This window comes from Clavelina lepadiformis, chromosome 8, assembly GCF_947623445.1.
Source record: "Clavelina lepadiformis chromosome 8, kaClaLepa1.1, whole genome shotgun sequence".
Classification (NCBI taxonomy): domain Eukaryota; kingdom Metazoa; phylum Chordata; class Ascidiacea; order Aplousobranchia; family Clavelinidae; genus Clavelina; species Clavelina lepadiformis.
Window position 1 is genome coordinate 5939151 of NC_135247.1, and position 23402 is coordinate 5962552.

At 35.8% G+C, this 23402-nt stretch overlaps 3 protein-coding genes across 5 annotated transcripts; 2 read left to right on the forward strand and 1 right to left on the reverse strand.

Annotated features, from left to right (window-relative positions):
• Positions 1-2088: 2088 nt before the first annotated feature.
• On the forward strand, positions 2089-6888 carry LOC143468698 (uncharacterized). Its single transcript, XM_076966051.1, has 4 exons — positions 2089-5111; positions 5250-5467; positions 5791-5923; positions 6365-6888. The coding sequence occupies exons 1-4, from the start codon at positions 4091-4093 to the stop codon at positions 6532-6534; spliced, it is 1542 nt and encodes a 513-aa protein (XP_076822166.1). The 5' UTR covers positions 2089-4090; the 3' UTR covers positions 6535-6888.
• A 597-nt stretch (positions 6889-7485) lies between these two features.
• On the forward strand, positions 7486-12667 carry LOC143468697 (uncharacterized). Its single transcript, XM_076966050.1, has 4 exons — positions 7486-9680; positions 11407-11774; positions 12208-12343; positions 12438-12667. The coding sequence occupies exons 1-4, from the start codon at positions 8618-8620 to the stop codon at positions 12617-12619; spliced, it is 1749 nt and encodes a 582-aa protein (XP_076822165.1). The 5' UTR covers positions 7486-8617; the 3' UTR covers positions 12620-12667.
• A 456-nt stretch (positions 12668-13123) lies between these two features.
• LOC143468696 (FIGNL1-interacting regulator of recombination and mitosis-like) lies at positions 13124-22449 on the reverse strand. 3 transcript variants are annotated; one of them, XM_076966048.1, is made up of 18 exons: positions 21218-22449; positions 20198-20379; positions 19941-19992; positions 18844-18990; positions 18519-18681; positions 18299-18383; positions 18024-18158; positions 17527-17713; positions 17276-17408; positions 17014-17157; positions 15238-15448; positions 14938-15152; positions 14751-14866; positions 14551-14628; positions 14281-14454; positions 14091-14210; positions 13795-13995; positions 13124-13640 (listed from the first exon to the last, which is right to left on the reverse strand). In XM_076966048.1, exons 1-18 carry the CDS (start codon positions 21284-21286, stop codon positions 13377-13379), a joined length of 2676 nt encoding a protein of 891 aa, XP_076822163.1. In that variant the 5' UTR covers positions 21287-22449; the 3' UTR covers positions 13124-13376. The 3 variants fall into 3 exon arrangements, with proteins under 3 accessions (XP_076822163.1, XP_076822164.1, XP_076822162.1); XM_076966049.1 differs by having other exon boundaries at positions 14281-14451; positions 17527-17711; positions 18019-18158; XM_076966047.1 differs by having other exon boundaries at positions 17527-17711; positions 18019-18158.
• Positions 22450-23402: the final 953 nt, after the last annotated feature.

A 23402-nucleotide genomic window follows, 5' to 3' on the forward strand; every position in this document is an offset into this window, starting at 1 on the left:
TTTTTTTTCTTTCTTGATTTTACCGGTCAATTTATCGGCAGAAATAAGAAAATTAGTGCTAAATAACAAGGAAGACCCAAACGACGAAATGCTGTTTGATGATTTTGACGAAAAAAGGATGTTTTAAGTATTTACGTGTAATCTTGTACTTGTATGTATGTTCGTGCTCATCTTGCTGCATATGATTAATTTATTTATTTTCCATATTCCTGCTTTTAACGATACTCGTCTGTAAGTTTATCAAAAAAGATAAAATTCTACTGATGAGTTTTATACGCATTGGTGTTTTTATAAAATCAACGAGATAAAATGCTAAAGACAATATACTTTCTTGACGTCCGATTGCACATTTACTTACACGCTATTACAAGAAACCAATATCTCAAGAAAAGATGCTTACAACTTTCCGCTGGGTGACAACAAAGATCGGTCAGTTGCGTTCTCAATCACTGGTCATAGCAAGTGGATGATTGCCATTGGGGCACAAACCCCAGGGCCCCCGAGCTTCAGAGGGAATCAACTTGGCTGTTTAAATCTTGGCATGTATAAAAGACAGACTCAACTAGGCTGAACTAGACTAGCTTACTGTAAACGCTCATTAAAAGTTACAAAAGATTAATATTTTACAGTAGGCCTATCGTGCAGCCATCATTACACTTAAGTTACAGAAGATCATTTACCATTGTGAATTGGAATACTATTTTGAAAATTTGTAACATAAAATAGATAAATACAGTTAAAAACCCGAAACGAAAACCTATGATAAGCGGGTTATCGTAGTATACAGCGTTTCAAAATCCTATACACTATTAATTGTCGCAGTTACTGTACATATAAATATGAGTATTCATTTCATTTTGAGTCATTTTAACGGCATAACGTTTTTAGGCGTAAAAACCGGAAAATTTTGCCCTCCGCACATTTTAGGCGGGGTGGACCAGAGCGAGAATTTTTAGCTCAGATTTTAAACACAATCGTTCCTTCCTTCCTTTCGTCAGCCCGCCTTCGACACAATCAAAAATACGGCATTGGAAATGGGGCGGCATTGTTTACTTCCACACAGGGCGGCCAAAAATGACTGTGCCACTGTTTCGGTGCGCGAGAATAGACATCAATTGTTAAATACGGAGCACCATAATTTAAAGTTGCCCCAGGGACCCAGGTTCAGGGCCAAGTTGCCCCAGCGTCCTTAAACCGTCACTGGTCAGAGCATGCTTATTGATGTTTATACAAAAACCATTACATACAGAAATGAATTTAATAAGCAATTGGAGAAATGTCTTAAAAGATGCAACACTTTTGATTCATTCCACCGCAATTGTGGTTCTTCCAAACCGATTGCACAAGCTTCGGATGAATTGAGAAGCAACTGTTGGCCTATCGCTTAATTTTGCAATAACATTTACGCTTCAGTTTTCAAAAATCCCACTTAAATGCATAATTTTTAAGTTTTCAACAACAACTTTTCCAACAACTCACAAGAATTTTTCACATTAACTCTTCTCCTTAATTAAGAAGACCTAATAGATTTATGAAAATGGCAATACAGATTTTATTCTCTCCAGTTCTCAGCACATTGTACAGAAAAGTATCCAGACAAAAATGCAGTCAAACAACTGCTGTGTATCAATGATCAGATACCAATGTAAGATTAACTGTTGATGCATTAAGCATGGCAGCAAAGAATAATGATAAAATATTATAAATATAGAATAAACAAACAACGCTGAGAGTTATGAATAATTCAAAAACGTATATTGGCAATAGCTGCACCTCTTGTCCAAATGTAAGGTTTGTTCAACAAAAGCTTTACATAAACTTAAGCATTTGTTTAACAGTGACTAAGTATCTTACACAAGTACATAAGTGATTACGGAAACTGTCAATCAATCAGAACAAATTGCTGCTTAAATTACGAATATGCAGATAATGTAACCATATTTACTTATTGTACAGGGAGCGCACGTGTAGCTTACACGACCACTGATTTCTTAAAAGGCCGTTATAAAATCTGAAGATCTTAAGCGAAGCATAACGTTAGTCACGGTTTCATTATTTTGGGAGCCCGTGGTGTTGTTGTAGGCTTTATTGTTAGATTAAGTGCGTCAAGAACTACGAAGTTAGTTAACTTGGTTTTGATAAGGTCACTCTTTAAAACAGGTAAACATAATAACAGAGGGATGAATAACTATAGAAAAGGATAAAGCGAAAGATTAGTAGATGTTCATAGAAAGCAATGGTTAAATTTTGATAGCTATACACAAGCAGATTGGGATTATTATTACTCTTCGTAATACTGATCTACTTTATAAGGTTTAAATTAAAGGCAAAAGCTTATATATATGGCATCCCTATACTGTCGTTACGTAGCTTTGACTCGCGCAACTTTCGTTTTTAAACGTTTTAAACAAAATTTCTCAACATATTTATATTGCATTGACAACTATCAAAACAACTCAGTGACATAGATGTAAAGGTTAAAGTTGTCTGACGACGGCCAGGTTGCTAGTAGCATGGTTAAACACGATATAGAAGTGTTGTTGGGAAAGTAAACTTAGATTAACAACGTCAACCGTCTCCAGAGTATGGTTGTAGGCGTGTTGTTCGCCGATCAATTTAATACGCTAATTTAACGAAAGCATATCTGGTCCTTGCTGTTCAAAGTTAATAATGATTTTATAACGCTGAAAGCAGCTCCTTATAATAGGTTGCTTTATGTTTTACGAGACAAAAAATGTGGTAAAACTGAAGTGAGGTAACCAGAAATACCACAAACCCGACAGACGACAATCTTATTCGCCCACAATTGCAGTTCTTTTCTTTTGCTTGTCTTGCGTTGAAATTAATTCAATAGAACTGCCAATCTATTGTCATTACTATATTCTCAAGGAATTAGCAAGCCAACAGTTAAAAGCATTTCAAAATATACCAACAAATTTTTGTATTGATTGAACGTTACGTTAGACATTTGAGAGATCTGACTGAATAGTGTGAAAGCAAGCACTAGCGGATTACACTCTAGTCTAGAGCTAGTATAGGCCATCATCAATTAAATATCGTTTTTGCCTTTCATCTATTTTGATGATTTTGTTGGATAGAGGAACAGCAAAGTTTGTAACAGCTTTTGTGAACATTTACTTTTGTCACTAATCGCATAACAAGCAGTTAGGCTCGAGTAGGCTGCCAAGATAGATACAGACCTACAGTACAGTACAGAAACGAAAGAGTATGATAATACATAGGAGAATCGGTAAAATTAAGACATATATGAAACAGTACATGAGTAAATACATTTCACTGTAAAAAAGCCACCGAGAACGGCGTGTACACTTGCTACTCTGCGTTGTTGTACTGGTTTATTGCTGTGGGCGATGTCTGCAACGTTCTGTAGGTTTTGACATTAAAGTAATAACGTATCTTATCGAACAAGAAAAAACTATACCGTTTATGAAGACGTAGTACAGTGGAAAGACGGTTGTAAGCGGTAACGCTGATTTTCTTAGAGATCGTCTTATACCAGCAGACATATGAGGAAAAGAAACCATGCAAATGATTTTACCCTAATCTAGTTCAAATAACGGCGATTATTAGCTGGGGTGCTGTGCCAATTTTACAGGTGGCGGTGTCATGTCAAATTTATTCCGGGCATTGTGAAGAAGATATGTCGCATTAGTCAGAGTAAGTTTTCTGCTCAAAAACTTGGTTTTCCCTGTAAATTTGTAACTTTTGTTTACTTATTTGTAAATTAAGTTTCTAACAGTGTAAGTTTTTCCTAAACCTGACGGCAATCTCTAAGGTTGTTGAGCGAGAACCTAAGGCTGAATCATACAATATCTCAATATCACAATACCCGGAACAATTTTGGTACGACACCGGAGCCTTGCATTTAGAGCCTGATAAAAGTTTGCTGTTTTCTATACAGTTTCTACTGTACGTTACGGTTTGTGTTTGCATTCATTCTTTATCATCATGAAGCAAAATGCATAAGTTTCAAGCAAATTAAGAATGAATTAATATTTTCCATCAATAAGTTTAGCAGGCTAAGTCCATATTTAGTATCCGCAGCATTATACCTTGAATAAAAGGATACATGGATATAGCGGATGTAAAGTTTTATCCTTTCTGTTACACTGTGTTTGCTGACAACCCACTTCTGGTTGCGTTGAAGTGCTTGGATTGCGATTACGTCAACACCACTAAAACATACGCTTCAGTAACCAACGGCACTGAGATCAAAGTTTGCAACCCAGATGTAAAAGGTTATCCTCTGCCATTGTACAAGTGCGAAGTGTGCGATGGAGGACTGCTCATAGCTGCTTTGGTGTATATAGCCGCTGTTAGCCTTATAACCACTTTATTTAATCTATGGACGTTCGTGGTGTGGCTTAACGTTAAACGAAAGCGACCACAGATATATTTTAAGTTATCACTGGCATTTTCTGACTTTTTGTTCGGTGCTCTCGTTTTGCCAGAAGCGGCGTACCATTTGGTAAACACCATGTTCATTGGACACGAAGAATATTATGCATTTTACAAATTGACTGACTTGAGCTATTATGAGTACGACTACAGAAGAGCATGGGAGGTATTCTTTTACCCTTCTCACATCAAATTTTCTGCGACAATGCTGTATGTATCGCAAGGGGCCAGTTTATGCAGCATTTTTCTCTTATGCCTTGACAGACACATTGCGGTTAGCTATTCGTTGAAATACAACCGCATAATGACGAAAGCAAAATCTTTACTTTTCATTGGTACAGTTTGGATGGTCATGATTTTGCTCGGATTGACTACAACTTTCTTAACGAAAACATTTTCCGTTAAGCCGTATGGATTCTTCCTGCCCTTCGGAGAAACATATGAACACGAACAGTCTTTGAGCACAGCTCTGGTGTTTTTAGCTCCATTATGCCTATTGTTTGCAGCTACAGTTTGGGTAACGGGATATACTTCGTACAACATAAGTCGTGCTGGAAATGGAGCAACAAAAGGTTACGGACGTAGTAGGAAGAGCACAAGTGTAAGTCTGGCGTCAATAGCTTCAGTTTTGAAAAAAGATGTGTATTTTCAACGTGACGTCATACTAAGCCAGTCTATCGGTGACCAGCAAGGTAACAACCAGATAATCGGGAAGATGTCAAATTTAGTTATTTCAACTATATATTAGGATGATAGGTATAGCTACTAGCTACAGTATATGGTTTTCAGTTTGCAAATATCAATCATTTTAACTCCATGTGTTTTTTCAGATTCTTCAACGAAAGATTGGGAAGATTCAAAAAATCATAATTCACAAGAAAATGATTTTTTGGAACAAAATGCCTGTAAGGAAAAAATATTCCCAACTTTCGAAAGGAAGACCACATCAAAGCTTTCAGAAAGCACAGATATTCGAGATGATTGGCCAACCAAAGCAAGAAAAATGACAGCAAAGAACAGTAAAGCGAGTGTTGTTAGCACGCTGACGGTAAGTATGGCGAATACAATATTTATTTCTGTATAATTGACATTTCTTCAACAGTTATAATTATGTATATTGTATTTGCGGTATTTTTGTTAGATACTGTACTTTTTTGTATTATATTGTTATTCGGTATGAAATGCACAAATCTTATGTAATTTATTTAATAAGATGAAATGCGGTCTTAATTTAAGTCTGCTGTTTTGTGATTCGAATCATCCTTAAATCCCGTTAAAATTCTCAGCTTGTGGAAGACAGTTTTAAAAACTTAAACTCGAAAAAAGGATTTTCCCGTTTCCATATTCTTCATTTATCTTAACCTGTTGCAGACCGTGAACAACGAACACAAGGCAGCAAATCGAACTCTTCTTCTTATCCTGGTCATATATTCAATTACTATCCTTCCAGTTTCTGCACTGGTGGCGGCTTATATATTCGACGAAAATTTGCGGCACAAACACGGTAAAAGCACGTTTTTGTATAAAAAAAAAAACAGAATAATGTATCGTCACCGGGATAAGATCAAATTTTCCATCAAAGTTTTTGTTTTTTTCCATACAACTAAATCTGGTCTTAGTCGTATTTCATCCTCTAATTGTTTCATTGAAATATTTTTTCAACTTTTTATGTTATGCTTGATGTTCAAGTTGCTCTTATTCTTTTGATGAAATTAGGTTAATATGGACGCCCGTTTTGCCATAGTCTTTCTTTATGTAGATACTCTACAATATAGATACATATAAATATGATATATAGGTAGCCTATATACTATATATAGAGACTATATGGTTTTACTATATAATGCGTATTAATCACGCTTATGGTATATGTACCGGAACTTTGCCAAAATTGCTTTGCAAATGACTCATTGCGATTTTTTTAAATTTTGTTGGTTGTTTTTAGGGGCGATTTCGTTATTTGAGTCCGCATCGTCAGGATTCGTGGTAACAATAGGAATATTCATGACTTCATCGTTGTGGAACTGCGTCATCTACAGTTTACGTAATCGTGAATACAGAGCCACAACAAAACTTCTTTTTCGAAAGATAATTTCAACGTTTTTAAGGAAATAACTTCCAGTAACATACAAGCTGAATGCTATATTAGAACGATCCAGTTTTTCATTCTATCATTTATGATATTTTAGTATTTAATACAAAAATTACATTCTTGGTATACACGAGGTTAATAAATGTGTACGAAAAATATAACATTGACAATGCTTAAATACTCAGCATGCCCCTATTTTACATTATTTGTAATTGCATTGTTCCAAAGTACTTTCCGGTGTTACTATATTACACCATGTTATTCCTTAGCTTGTGCTTATATACAGCATATAAACTTGCAGCAGACTATATCACGCAACAAACTCTTAACTAAAATACGTTGAAGTATTAAGAAGCTTTATTACAATAATTGCGTGACAGTATGCGTGAAATGCATGAAATGCGTGATTGGGGAACTTCCATCCGGTTTTCTGACACAAATTCATGCCTAAGCTTTTCTGCCTTGCAAACAAGTTACAATAATAAATTCGGTAAAGTTTGTCGAAAGAAAACCGTTTAATTCTAAATCAGAAAAAATCGGCCAGGGCTATAGCAATTGCGATGAATGGATTCATCCCAGAACACGCTCGACTGCTCAGCAACACACTTGAACGCGTTAAAATGTTGAAGATGAGTTCGCCCCCGCAAAGTATTAGCTAAAACAAACTTTTTTGTTTCACAGAACTATTTTGTGAATTAGACCAAAAATAATAGGTGTAGGCTTTCAGCTAGCTTTGCGTTAATATCTTTTAGATTTTCAAAAAATATTTGAATATGGTAAAGCTTTGTGTTCGTGAAAGAAGACACACTGTGCATAATTGCTCGCTTTATACGAATGACTGAATTCTGCAGAAGAAAGTATGCAAATAATACAATGCAGGCGTATTAGCTAAACAAAAGATGGTTTATATTAGCCTAAAACTGAATGATATAGAGAAGCCTTATGAAACACGGAAGTTGTGGTCTAGTAAAGCTTGTTATAGCTCTTGTCTTTTATTCTGCGAGGATAAGTTGGCCCCCGCAAACTATTAGCTAAAACAGAATTTTTTGTTTCACAGGACAATTTTGTGAATTCTGCATGGCTAAAGATATAGCAGTCTCAGTGTACAGGCTTTATATTTACAGTATTACAGAGGGATAGGCAAATAGAGAAGAGTTGAAAACTTTATATTATTGCAAGTTAAAATTGCTAGAAGCCTCCTAACTACAGATGCTAATAATGCCATCAATAAATATGTTCATATAAACATAGGGAAAACGTCACGCATTAGTAGCAATTAGTAGCACGTCACGCAATTAGACATGACTGTAGATGACATGACTGAAACAGAGAAAAACATGATAAATGTATTCAAAAAGGCCAAGATAAAAGCATTGTCAGCATCTCTCCGTCAACAGCACAATCATGTATTAGCATATGCGCAAGTCGTTAGGGATCGTGTAAAGTAGGAAACAATTTCTTTTTTCAAGCTTAAGCATGGACAACAATTTTAGCTTTGCGATATGAATCTTGTGCTTATTGAATGATGTAAATGATAATGGTTTAACACGAAATACGTTTACAAGTCTATGACTGATTATAATCAACTCATCAATATTTCATGCAATGATTTTGGAGAAAATGGCTATACAACAAAAAACAAAACTTCTGCGATTTTTAATTATTTAAAAGTACCGGATACGCATGCATTTAAAGGTAAAACTCTTAGATCTTGTCGAATGAAATCATTTTTGACCAAATCAAAAATGTTCTCCACAGTCGTAACAAAAAAAACGTATGACGTAAATACACGTAGAGAAGACTTCCGCCAAACAGCTTCTCACACGCTGGGCGGTTATGAGTGCTATGACTACGCTAGTGTGCTAGTGTATGGATTATGGGATTATCAAGTTTGATTATAGCAGGCTATACAAGACTAACTTGTATAGGTGGTAATAACAAAAATGTGTCATCTGGTGCAGAAATTCTATTAACGTTATAAATGATAGGTTACCACATTTAGAAAAAAGTTGAAAGATTTTTATTCTGTTTTCATTAACACTGAGTATGAAAGCCGTAACTAAGTTAGTAACATTTGATTACTGAAGAAGCTTTTGTGCAAAGATTATGGAGTTTGGTTTGGAGCCAAGAACATTTTCCCCATTCTGTATCGTTAATACCTTGACAGATCCGGTGGAATTTGCAAAGAAATGCCTGGACTGCAGTTTTGCGGTTGAGGCTGGGGTCAGAACTCAAACAAACAGCTTTGTATATCAGTTTTGTAACCGAGATGTTCACGAATACCCATTGCCCCTTTATAAATGCGGCTTATGCAACGGGCCTCTAATTGTAGCCAGTTTGATTTTCATTTTGGCAATAAGTGTTGTTACAGTTTCGGTGAATCTATGGTCCGTGTTTGTCTGGTTCAACTCAAAGAAGAAAAGGCCGCAGATATTTTTCAAGCTTTCTCTTGTTTTCTCTGACTTGCTTTTTGGAGCTGTTGTACTCCCCGAGGCGGCATATCACCTTATCAATGCGATGCTTGTTGGCCATGAAGAGTATTACGCTTTTTACAAGTTGACGAGTTTGAAGATACATCCGGGGATCTATCGTAGAGACTGGGAAGCTTTTTACAGCCCGTCTAACATTCGAGTCTCCGCCGCACTGCTCATTATTTCCCAGGGTGCAAGTTTGGGCAGCATACTGCTAATAAGCGTGGACCGCCATGTAGCTGTCGTACGTAACATCCATTACGGTCGACTGATGACCAAAACGAAATCATTATTGATGATTTTTGCCATGTGGTCTGTAGTTGTCACCGTGGCGGTGACGTGCACGCTTTTCCTGAGCAAATTCACGTTGAATCCATACGGAATGTTCCTGCCTATCGCAGAATCTTACAAGGACGACGAAGCTCGGAAGTCAAATATGGCATTTCTAGTGCCAATGGTCGTTATATTTGCAGTTACTGTGGCTGTGACAGCCAGCACTTCCTACAAATTACGCACAGCAAGTGTCAGAATAAGATATCTCCCTAAAAGGAAGTCTAACTTCTCAATTTTTTCCATGACAGATGTCAGCAAGAGCAACAAACGTCTGTCGCTAACCACCAGCAATTGCATCATCACAATAAACGACCAATTAAGCTCGGATTTAAGCGATCAAAGCGCTTCATCGTCCACGCGGACAGGTAACTTTCATGTTACTTAAAGGTTAAGGTTCCGGCATTGATTGCTGCCTGTTTTCTTCGATTCGTTCGACGTTACAGAGTGTTTAGATTTAAAACAAAATTTTGCAAAGGATCGCACCGTTTCAACAATTTCAACTTCAACGTTTCACACCTTTTGTCAAAATAGTCGATGCGCTTCCTGGTCATTGCCAGATTTACTTGTTCAAAGGAAAGGATGGAAACAAAGTGTATCTCACATCAAAGTAGCCCATACGGTATATATGTAGTTGGTCATCATAAAGTAAACTTCAGACGGAAGGTAACATAAATACCAAAATACTAAATACCACGATTGACGTCATATTTTACCAAACATTACCCACGATGGTTGGCTGGTAAACGTGTGCAGCTGTGCACTCTGTCTGCAATAACAATGTAGAGAATATGCTAATTTTAACTAAACTAAATTGCACGCATAAATTTGCAAGCCATGGTGAAAAACCGCGACATTCGTGTTAAAAGATAAAACTCTCAAACGATCTCGTCAGCTCCCAAAAATGTAAAATTTCTGCCATGTCCCTTTGACGTCATAAAATTGTCCAAAATCTGTCGTAGCTAGTTCACTAACTTGTTTATGCTTATATCAATATGACTTATAAGGTATATGAAACTAATTCGTTTCATATACCCTATATTCACAACGATTTAGGTCAATATGTTCACGTGTACAATGTGGTCATTCCTATTGATATGTTACCCGCATATTTACACGCGAGAAAATCACTATTTGTGAAATAATTTAAGCGCTTTCCGGAAGCAAAAGTTAGATATTACGCAAAATGAATTTTTACTGCAATGATGCTGCAAATAGTTTCGGTGACTATGCAATTGATAAACTTTTACTAAACGATGATGTAATGGATCTCACCGATAAAATTTATAGAAGTAACATATCTCCTTATAAGGATGGCTTTACTAAAGCGATAGGGGAGCTTGACTTAAAATACTATACGATGCAGACGACTAGAAGCGTTCGCAGGTACCCATAGTTTTAAATAGACACTTGTTACATGGCAAGTGGCAACATATCTGAGCTACCAACACGTTTGCATTCTGATATTATGAATATGTTCAAAATATTATTTTCTGTGTTACTTTCTTTGACAATTAGGCTATTTGTTACAGCTAATGCTAGCTTTTTTTCTGACCACAAAACTGACAGAAGTGACGATTAATCGTAAGGTTAGGCTGCTTACTGTATGTCACCTTGTGGCATCACCCTTGTGATATTGGTTTAACCAAGACCCCCCCTGATTCGAGTATTATTGTTACCTCCTGCTTTGAGATTACTTTCATAAAAGCGTAATTTAAAACATCATGCCAAGACGAAGAAGAGATGCGTTCTCTGCTGGCAAATGTCTGAGGTGTTAGAAAGAGGTGTTACAAAGAAATGAAGGGTGTGAGACCTTGGGGTGCCATAGAACAAAATTTAGGAAGCAAAAACTGAGAAGACATGCACAAAAAAAACCGTGTAGCTTGTTTTTTGAAAGAAAAAAGAATTTTATCCGTTTTAGACCATGTAAATTCAAAATTTTTCACGGGAGTTCCCCCGGACTCCGAAGGATAGATTGCTACGTTTCCCGTAACTTGGGGCCCATAAATTTAAGTCGTGCCATAGGTCGCCTCGCGACTAGACCATAATTGCCTGCTGTTCTCGACTATGTAGTAAAAATGTTCTTATTGACAGGTGTAGATGAACGTCGAAACACAATACCAAGTAATTTCTTAAAAGTACCGGCGGAAAAACACGTTGCTTCTTCAACAAACTTGGGTTACGCTTACGCTGCTATTTCATCAAACGAAGTTAACCTGAGTCTCCGTAGTAACGATACAAATATCGCTTCTAGAATTAGTTTTTGCGACACAGCATCTTTTGCGGGAAGTGACGAACCCTTAACAAAAGAGACCGGTACACGTCTTGAAAGAGAAAAGTTTACGGCAGAAGACAAGTCCGACAGAGAAAACCAGGTCTCCAGAAATCTGGGCAATTCATTTCTTTCCTTACAATCTAGACGCACAAGCTCGGCCAGTAGCAATGTTCAACAAAAGATCAAGGTAATTTAATGATTTAGAGCATGTTGTATTTACAGAGATAATAGATCCTTTCGGAGTTACCACCGCCATTTTTTTGGGTGGCAAAATTTTTTCAATCGCCTATACTTAACAATGGAAATTGTCGACTCACTTTGATTCTTTTTTAAATTAAGCTTATAAGAACTAGGCAACATATTTTCAAATTTTTTTTAACGCACAAAGGAATTCACATGCACTTCACCTGAGTGAAACTTTTACAATCCAATGGCCACAACGCTTGTCATTTAAAAAAGAATAAAAGTGGGCCAAAATTTTCCATTGTTAAGTACAGGCAATCGAAAAAAATCCTGCCACCCAGACAGTAACTCTGAAAGGGTCTGTTAAAAAATACAAAATGTCACTACATTTATCAAAGCGTATTTTTTGGTTGGAATACTGGATATTGTTATTGTAGATGGACTGGCAAAATGATCATAGGATGGCTAACAAAACACTAATGCTAATATTACTGATTTACACGCTTTGCGTAATGCCGATTACTGTGTTACTTGCAATTTACCTATTTGATGACTCCATAAAGTATTCCAACGGTAAGCACATATTAATTATTATTATTATTATTATTATTAAGAGTAACATTACAATTTCAGAGAACGTAATAGAAGTTTATAACTTATCTCGCAGATAAATCTGTTACGTCGTTCGAATCGGTTTCAGTCGGCTTTATGGTGACCATTTGCATATTTGTGACGTCATCAGTTTGGAATGTTGTGATATACAGCACCAGAAATCTCGATTACAAAAAATCATCATCAGAGTTACGAAGGAAATTAAATGGAAAATTTAGAAGCATTTTTCAAGTGTAAAGTTTTTTTTTGATTTTGCGCAAAATAAAATTACGGATACAATGGGTAAAAAGAGCAATGTGAAGTTCAACATTAACGACGATGTCACTCGAAATTCTATTTATGTGGTTTGCAGTGTGTTGCTTGCTACAAACATTTAGGCCGCTTGTACATAAACAAGCCGAAAAAACCGGCACAAAACAGTGGAAACGATTTAGTGTCACACATATCTTGCTGCATAAATCTAATCCTTTATATGCAACTTTGAAGGTTTCAGCGATTCTTCACTTTGGAAAATACACGCAGATATTGAAAACTGCTTAACAATAACTACTACTCACTTAGCAGCATCTCTAATCAACTGACAATCGCATTCATTATTTGTAACCTTACCTAACAACGATAAACTACATATACTGTATTTAAGCGTAGATAGATTACTAATTACAATATAAATTCTTGGATAAGCGCATGAAAGCTTTCGACTGTCTGCATTTCATGTTGTTTCAAGAACGTTTAGAAAAGTACAGACCAATGCCATTTATTGGGTAATAATTCCGATTTTTCTTTGAACTCAGTGGTATGGAACGTAGGCTATGCTAAAGATTTTGCATAATGCACGTTGCAACAAACACAAAGGACATTCAGTTACAAAAGAAAAGGATTGTCTTCAAAAATCAAAGCGCATATAGAATCCAAAAATAAAAACATTTTAAAAATAATACAAGATAATGTTTACTCCAGTAGTAATAACATTATATATAACCGACGCATCCGGTCATTCGTCTTCACACGGGAGAAGATTTTCAACGGTTGTGAGAAGTTCTTTTAGCAAAGTCCTTGTTTTCAAATCCAACGCTTCCTTCGAAATTCTCTTCAGTGTATTTAAGTTGTTTGTGATGTCACCAATGACGTCATCAAGTTCAGTAGATTCACTGACACTGTTAATAATTTCACTAACATACACGGAACTTTTTAGAGCGCCCTGATGATGCTTCAATAGCGTTTCTATGGAAACGTTTTCAGGTAATGGTGTAATCTCCTAAGACAAATACACAATAAATTAGATTAAAACAAGTAGTAATAATGTACAATCGTGTTTTCATATTTACATAATTATCTGCTTTTGAAAAATAAAGACAGATGAACACGTGGGTGCCGCTGGCAAACAAAATATAGCCTTAGAAACTACTTACCCGCATCAAATGAGATTTTATTAATGACATCACATCACAATCCCCTGTATTTAAACCATTATCAGCACAAACCATTGCCACCAGTTCAGGGTGCTTGGTAACTTTCGAAAATAACTCAAAAGCGTCGAGAATGTTGTGGCGAAGCAACCAACTGACTTCAGCCTGAGACAAAATAAGCTTCCACAAAAAAATCAAGTCCCCCTTAAAAAAACAGAGAAAGCTGACAAACCAACGACCGTGTCAGCAATAGCCGTCAATTGCTGAAAAAGTATAGCAAAAATGTTTAAAATATGTACCAGAGCGGTTTGGCTGAGATGTACGTGCCGAAGACCAGTTAGAAGAAGCGCTATACTGTAGCACAATTCTTCTCTTGTTTCTAGGCTGGCATTGGTGACTTCTTTCACCTTTCTTAATATCTGCAGAACAGTGACAGCATGAACCTTGAAATGATTGAAATTTTCTATCACTTGAAAGAAAGCGACTTACAATTTCAGTATCTTCTTTGCTCGTATATTCCCATAGAAAAGAAGTCAGGCGACAAAGTCGTGAAGAAAAAGTTACCAATGTACGCTGTAGTGAGCAGTTGCAATTCAGAAATTTCCAGAGACAAACAACGGACCCACTTAGGCAACTGCAAACCTCTTTGTATTCGCTATTCTTCTTTAACAAGATCACCATTTACACATTGGTTTATACTTCAATCTAGGTATATGGCAAACAAGTAAATAGTTTTGACCAAAATTCAGTTTAACAAACCCGATTTAAAATATTTCCCTTCTCCTGGTCATATTTAAATCCATCAAAAATTGAACAAAGAATGCATAGATAAGACTCCTGCATAAACATAACATATTTAAGTTTATTACCCGTAAAACACTTGAAATAAAAAATGCATTATTAAAAATTAGAAACAAAATTTTTGTACCAACCGCTTATAAAATGCATATTTCACTCACAATCCTATTGACGTGCGATGCTACGCCATCAGCTTCAAGAAAGTCTTTCAACGCTGTGGTTACAATTTTGAGAAAACTTGTAATTCTTTGAAAGGAACAGCAAGTGAGATGTGAGCCTAAGAATCACATTAATTACCTCAAAATGAAGTCGGCGAGACTGGAGCATAGCATTAACCCAAAAACCCACCGAAAGAAGCGACCACTGCAAGATTTTTGTCCTCTGTAATCGGATACAAGTCGAGGAGAGCAATTTGCTGATTTGGAGTTAGAAATTTAAAGAGCCTTCCCAAGAGCCAGCATACCCGTCGTTGGCGTGTGGTTACAACAGTATTTGGAGGAAAAGACGCCACCACCAGGCTTAGTAGTTGGACATAGTGATAACATAATGAGGCTGGTGACAACCTGAAAGGATGTGGTTAAAAACCTTTTTTTTGTGTGAAGTATTTTTACTTTGAAATCTACAATAAAATTACTCATCAAGTGATACCTTGCCAGGATACACCATAGGTCTGCCGCCAGGGAAGACTGGTAAGGGTTTACACTTGTAAGGTTTTGCAGAAGAACTGTTTCCAAATGTCCAAAACTTGATTGAGGGGCAGCAAAAAGGCAACCACAAAGATGAGTTAGTATTACTTCATACAGCAATGATTCCTGGTCTCCAGTGTACATACAATAGCGTTGATTGAGTTGGCAGTAGACTGAAAATGACAGCAATTCTTGTTAAAGTAACTACACCCATTGGTTGGATAGCTATCACGACATGAAGGAGGTGTATGGGTCAGAAATTAAGATTTCCCTGATTCTGATTTGTTAGACTCTTACTTAGAGCTTTAAAAACCTGTTTAGACCAATCAGAGGGCATCATGGTTGGTGTTGTTTTTTTAGCCTTGGAATTGCCCTAGCATTTGAGGCATTTCACAGTTCCAGGTCACGTGCAGAATGCAGATAAAAACTGACATGAAAATAGGGAAACGTATGTTTTTAACCAAAAACTCCACTCTTGACTTTAAGCCTATGTCACAAGAGCTAGAGAAATGAGATTTATGACACATTCTAGTAAGAGGTAGTCTCAGCCATCCCTAGATTACAAGCAAAATTCCATCAAGCCACACGACACCGTTGTCGAGAAGTTGCATTTTTGGTAATTTTACTACATAAAGAAATAAGCTAAAATAGGTTGGTCCTGGACTGCGAGCATGAAGGGCCATCTTAAGGTTTGAGGAGAACATTGTGGATTGCAAATATGAAAATCTCCAATGTTAGCAAAGGACTGAATTTACTGTTCTAATCGACTTGATGCTTAGCTGCACCACAAATAATGCACCCCTTGATACTTTCTACTTGCTTGTGACCGTGCTTGACACGGTACTACGACACCTTATCGAAAGACACTTTGTCAAAGACAAAGGTGTCGCGTCACGGCTTGCAACAAAAAGCTGAAATCATAGCACATATGTATCGCCATACAATGTTGTGACGTTAGCCCTATAAAGGCATTATCACTCCACAATAATCAGATAATGACTTGAACTTTAATGATGTGTAACTTATCTCAGGCTGTAGCTAATGTAACCCATTTAAGTAAAACGCAGGTGCATTTAACTGTAACAATTGCGGATCTTACACAGGAAAATACAGCAAACTAATACTCGAAAAGTATTTGCAGGCCGCACAAAATTTGTCCACAGGCCACATGCGGCCCACGTTCCAGGGTTTGGACTACTCTGAGCTAAGAAATTAGACCTTTTTTCAAGCATATTCAACTCTTGAACATGATATCAAGATGATACATTTAGTCATTTTCGTACAAATAATGTTTGTAAAAAGATGAAATAATGATCATAACTTGCTAAAGACCATGTTAAGACCAAGGTGCTTTTAATAACACGAACTGAGTTTATTTGCAAAATGTATTCCGTCAACTAAGGATAAAATATATTTTAAAATGATGCTAACATCTAGATCAGTGCTTCTTAACCTTTTTCAATTTGCGGTCCACTTTTACTGATAATTTTTGTTTTGAGGCCTACTATTTTAGATCATTAACCTTTACTGACAATACATTTTAGTTACATAATAAAAATGAGTCAAATTAAAAACAATCTCCATTCAAAAAATGTGTTTACAATAACCACACATTACGACATTTTATTTCATAATATAACCTTTTGGCGTACTTCGTGGCCCATCAATTGAGAAGCACTGATCAAACTGATCTTTATATTAAGGCACAACACAACACTGTCATTCTTTTGCTACTTACAACTTGGAAGTAAATTAAATAATAAACCGACAATGGAAGTGTTGTCAGACATTCCAAACCACACCGTTGAATCACTATGTGAAGTGCCTAATACAACACTCAACCGTAGCAGGATATAAAGCTCCACAAATGCTTCGTCAGATCCTTGATAAATTAAAAAATAGCTTAATGCAGTGAACACCAGAAAATGTGCGATTAATTATCAGCAATAAAATTGCACAAGAAATCATGTTTTGCATTATGCAGTCTGAAAGTTCATTACCTGAGTTTTTAAGTCTGTGTTGAAATTGTGCTGATGGTGAGAGGAGCAGCAGTAGTTTGTCAAATTCTGGTTGAAAATGAGAGAAAATCAACTTCTGTATATGTATTGGTAACGTGGAAGCATCAGACGATTTCTAAAATCATAAAAACTATACAGTTAGACGTTAGCATTGCATTAAGTCGTTTAAGTAAGAATGGAAGAACAGTGAAACAAGAAAGTTACAATCAAACATAATTACTACAAATAAATACCAAGATGAAGCGAAACTGTAATATCTTCACTGCTGAAAACACGAAGTCTGTCAAATAAGAGCAATGACCGCCATCAAAGTTTGAAAAATATTGTGACAATAATGTACTGAGAAACCCCATCAAAAAAGATGCCATGCGTAATGATGATGCCACCTTCTTCATAATTGATGCAAAATCATTGTCACCTTCAAAGAGAGCAAGAAAGCATTTAAAAATATTACTGGTTTTTAAAGAAATGTTACTTAGGTTGATATAGGTTGCTTGCCTACACTGTTATTGGTTGACATGTTTGAACGGTATTAAATAAACGTTCTTGAGTTGGGCTCACCCCTACCCAAGAACAAAACAAATGTTCTGTAATGTTAAAAAAAAGTTATAAACATCACAGTCCACTTCATCTATTCTACTACAAGGAAAACAAATTAAAATTTAAATAATTTGATAGCCAGCATAGGATTCAGACGTACTTCAATTAACTAACTTTACAAGTACCTTGACGTGTTTCATTGGCAACAGTGGAAAATTCATCTGTAGCTTGTTGCAGAAATTTAGAAATTTTTTCCAAAAGTTCCAAGATATATGGACCCAATGATACTTTCATCGACAGAAATTGTTGGTATTTGCACATTAAGCTGACAAAAGGTATCAAATATAATTAACAATATGTATCATACATATAAGAAAAATATACAGTAAATTGTGCAATAAGCATACTAAATAGGCTATTGGCTAAACATATAACTTATATCATAATAACTTATATCTATTATACCTTGATAATAATTTCCAAGACATACCCATTAATGCACAATCCATATCTGCTACAACATGACAGATTTCCAATAATCTACTGCACACTGTGAAAATTAAGATGTTATTACACTTGTGCTCGTACTAACAATTATATACCTTTCAAATAATACAATATTGATATTTACATAAAATACTAGTCTTTACGATGTATCCATATAATATTGCATATTATTATGTACCTACTAATAGTCCTTCACATGCTTCTGGATTGCAGGTTTCTAACACATTTGCTTTGCCCAATATTGTAGTTAATGCCTTTTGTAAACGGAAAGTTTTTCTAAATAAATCACCAAGCAAGGCTGCCACACTAGGAAAATTGTCACCGTAGGTAGTTTCACTGGACTACGTAAACAAGAAGTTTGTTTTAGCTCCTGCTCTGAGGGGTTTGATAGTTGTATACTGTATGTGCTATGGTAATGCAGTATTGCAATGTAACCAGCAATATAATATTAAAAGCGTAACATATAAGTTGAAACCAAGCTGTTACATGAAGGAAGTATAAACCTGACAGTGCACATACGATCCATGAATAACATGCAATGTTGATCCAGCAATGTTCTTTTTGGAGAGCAAGTTAACATTTTTTACTTGATTGCATTTGACAGTTTCATCAAGCAAATTTGTCAGTGTCTCAATAATCTCAACTGCATTCTGCAAAATAACAATCAAACCTATAAGCAGTGAAATCAGATTACAAATTAAAGCATTAAGCTGTATTACATAAATTTACTGGTTTAAAATCTGTTCATGCAAAGATGGTGCAGAAATCTTTCGACGGTTTTGTTCTTAATTAATTCTTTTAAGTAACAAATCTCAATGTAAAGTATTGAACCAACAGATGAAGTTTGAATTTTCATTCTTGCCGCCATATTGACTCCATAAAAGTTTAAATGTGCCTATGCATTCCACTTTGGATTTTTCTCCTCACCAATTAATTGTATTGTTTGAATTTATTGAAATTTGAACAGGATTTTATATTTAATATGTCCACCATAATTCTTTAGCAGACCTTTAACCTGATTTGACATTGTTTCTACCAACTTTCTGCACTTTTCCATGATTTTAGAGTCCTTATACTACACCCAAATTATTGCCAACCTGTGTTTTCTTACTCTTGTACAATCCTCCTTTAACAAACGAGATTTAATTGTAAACCACAGATTTTCAATTGGGTTTAAATCTGGTTAACACCCAAAATTTTCCAATTTTTTTAAGAACGACAGGGACAAAGTTGTGCTGCACCAAGTATTACTTATGCATTTCACTGCATAGGAAGAACAGGTTCACATAATGCTAAGACAATTATCGCAATGTCACTGTATGGGACATATTCTACTTAAAAATCTATATATGACGCTCAGGTATGTTTTTTTAGAGATTTGCCATCTAGAGGATGGCGGGCAATCTAGTCTATAAATATATATATGTATATAAATAAATTACCAAACAAAAAATAGAACAATTAAAACTGAATACAGCTTATAAAGGCATGCAAAAGAACTCATTGTACATCGTTGAAGATTCAACTGAAAGTTAATGCTTTCAAAATAACAATTTGTGGTATATACATATTTTATATGATGGCAAACATGCTAATTTACCTGTAATATGTTGGTTTCAACTTGACATTTATTTTTTTGAGTACTGGTAATCCTGTATAGAAATTAAACATATATATAATGTATCATATATGTTGTTAACTTGTTAAACTTTGCTATGTGAAAACGTATCAACTAACTAACACTAGCACTTTTAGATTTGTAATTTACATATTACTTTAAGCTGTTGCTAACAACATATTGACCAAATTCATTGCAAACAAATGAACGCATTAGTTGATGCTAGTGTATTTGCCTACCTAAGCAAAATTGCCTTAAATAGTAATTCGAGGATTTCAAAAGTATCACAGCTAACTTCTATGCACTCGCTGTCATTGGTGGAAAAAGGGAAGACATTCATCACTCGTTGCTTGGAACTGGCAATAAGAGAGGATATTTTGGCAGAGAAACATGAATCATTTTCTTTAGAATTTAGACTACCCTGAAAATAAAATGACACTAGTTTTAACACAACAAAATGCAATGCATGGCAAACAACATGTTATTTATACTGATAACGTAACACTAGGGATGTACCGGGTCGAATCCGAGTACTCACCCGGGTATTGCGATGATTTCTAATAATCGTATAAAGTGGGTATTTCATTGTTCAAACTGAGTCTCTTAGTTACCAACGTTTTAGTCAAATTATTCCAGGGCTACTCAACTGGTGAACCGTGGTCCAAATGCGGACCTTTTCAGTGTTGAATCCGGACTTTATATGTCTCAGTTTTTACGCAAATGAAATCGTTCATCATTAGCTTTGTTATTCCTGCTTATTTAATTAATCAGCGAGTAGGTAGCCTAAGTGGTAAATTAATACCCATCCAGAGAATTATTATATTATATATATATATATACCGTATTTTAATACATTTGTATGACTGTAAGTTATTTCATGAGAGTTATAACGGACCTAAGCAAATTTTGAACTTTTGTAACTGGTCCTTTGCTAAGAATAGTTGAGTAGCCCTGCCATACAGCTATCCAAACTGTTCGAGTTTTAACCAAACTTTAACAATAAGCGTAGTTGTTGTCAAGGCAAACTTTCGCTTAAGCACTAAGCAGTTGTAAACTCCTGGTCCAGGAAATCCCCCACTTTTTATGGGCCCTGGAACACCCTCATCAAGAAATTTTCATATTCTCCACAGCGATACATTTCAAACTAATAACTTTGTCTAACTTGTTAAATATAAATTTGTTTTAATGTGAAAAAACTGAGTGTGTATATAGATAGATCCCGTGCGTGTGTCACACCTTCTACTATGGATTCCACTTACCATAATATACTTCACACTTTCACTGAACTCTGCTCCAGTGAGCACATTACATGAATGGCTTTGAGACATCCTGGATTAACAGTTGGCTTCTGTTCAGCTACGATGGTCAACATGGAATGAAGCACAATTTCATCTTCATTTTAGTCATCCATTTTACAATTGATCATAAAACAATCGAATCGGCTTAGTCACAATTTAGTGTTTATCTATTCTTGTAAAATTCTAAAACAAAGATATCTAGCCAATAAAAATCAGCGAACAGCTGAAACTAAAAACAACTGCAAAAGTCAAGGCCCTATACCGGAAAGTTTGCTTTCAGTGAGCCAGATAAATTTGCTAATAATTGTAATGCCAAACTTTGCCCCAGGGTTGTAATCAGGGCTTTGGAGCAGGCATAAATGTTAAATTGCTCCAGCTCCAGCTCCGGAGCTTTCTTTTATCATAAATTAGCTCCAGCTCCGGAGCTCATTGATACCACTGCTCCGGCTCCATTACGTCAAAAACTAAGGTTTAAGGATAAACGCTCAATTTGGAATATCTAGCGTTTATAAATAATCACAAACAAAATAACACAAAATATTTGATTCTGCACAAAGAAGTGTTCAAAAACCATTTGTTTGAAGAATAATATTGCCTCTATCAAGTCTTTTTTCATCAAGCATCTTAAATCTTATGAAATACATCGGAGCCGGAGCTATTTTTCAAACAACTGGCTCCAGCTCCATTTGAATTTCTCGTAGAACTCCGGCTCCAGCTTCGTTAAAAAAGCACGGCTCCGGGGATTCGGCTCCTTGCTTCGTACAGTGCTGGCTTCGCCACAAAATTCAGGCCCAAGGAGAGAAACGTATTTAAAAAAGAAACTTACAGAAAAGATTTAAAGAAACATAGATTCTGAGTTATTGTGCAAATGTACGGAAAAAGGGGCTCTCTAATTCGACGCGATGGAACTTAAAAAGTTTTGAGCGTAGAGACATCAAATTTGATACACAGTTAGATGAAGAATCTTGCTTACTACTTGCAAACACTTCATTAATTTGGAGTCTATATAGTAGGCTATAAGCCGCAGCATTTGTTGCGAGGCGATAACATAACAAACAAACGATGCTGTAACAAACAAATTAGCCTAGCCCAAATTACGGCATCTGCTATTTCATAAAATAGCATTACATATGGTTTGTAATACAAACAAAACCTTTTATCAACTAATGTCAACGCGCCCCGGCCCCAACTCCATGCAGTCACATCCTGGCCTTCTGTCTTGTTCGAGAGTTACCGCGAAAAACTTCAGCTCCTCAATGCTGGTAATGTTTCTTGCAACATAGATATCTAATAAAATTATGGTAACATGACACACATCCGTATGGTCATGATTAGATTTTAGTCAAATGGTCTGTCAGCGACAACTGATTACTAACAATCAGTGCTGTAATGACAATAGTTAATATCTCGCACATATTAAGTCCTCAAGCCTTTGCCGACTTTATCCGTTCTTTGATTATCTTTAGAGTCTAAGCATATTCTCGTTCTATTATATGCTTAGGCCACGGAGGTCAGCACAATTTTTTCATTCTTCGCAGTCAATCTAGAAAAATAAACGATACGATAAAAATTTCCTAATTCCCGAAACTCCACTTTAATGGCCATTTATGTACAGCAGCATGCATATTCGAATAAGTGTTGGCGAATATACAAGATTTATGAAACACAATAAAACATTTTTTCATTGCGGAATGAAAAAGGTACATTTCAACGACATATTTATAGTAAAACTATGATCGGTTAAAAGTGTTTACGAGTTACCATAAACTGAAAGTTTACTCGAAAAACTCCAAGCGTCATTTGATCCATCCAGAGTGGTATGTTTCCTTCAGCGGTTACAATTACCGACTAACACAAAACACACTTAACTATGACGATGCGCGAGCTGTATGTTAGGAAATGGGAGAAGACTTAGCAAGTTTTGGCATAAGAGACTTGACCACCAGAAGGTGATTTGTAGGCCTAAGCATAATACAAAATCTAGTCATTTTTGCTACTTTCTTTTTGTTTGAAGCATAAAAAAATAATTTTACTTTTCTTAATGTCGCTTGGAATTTATTTAATTTGACACCAAACTTTCTATACACTTGCCTAAGAGAACTACCACCAAGCAAAAAAATCCACTTCACATTCATAAACGACAGCA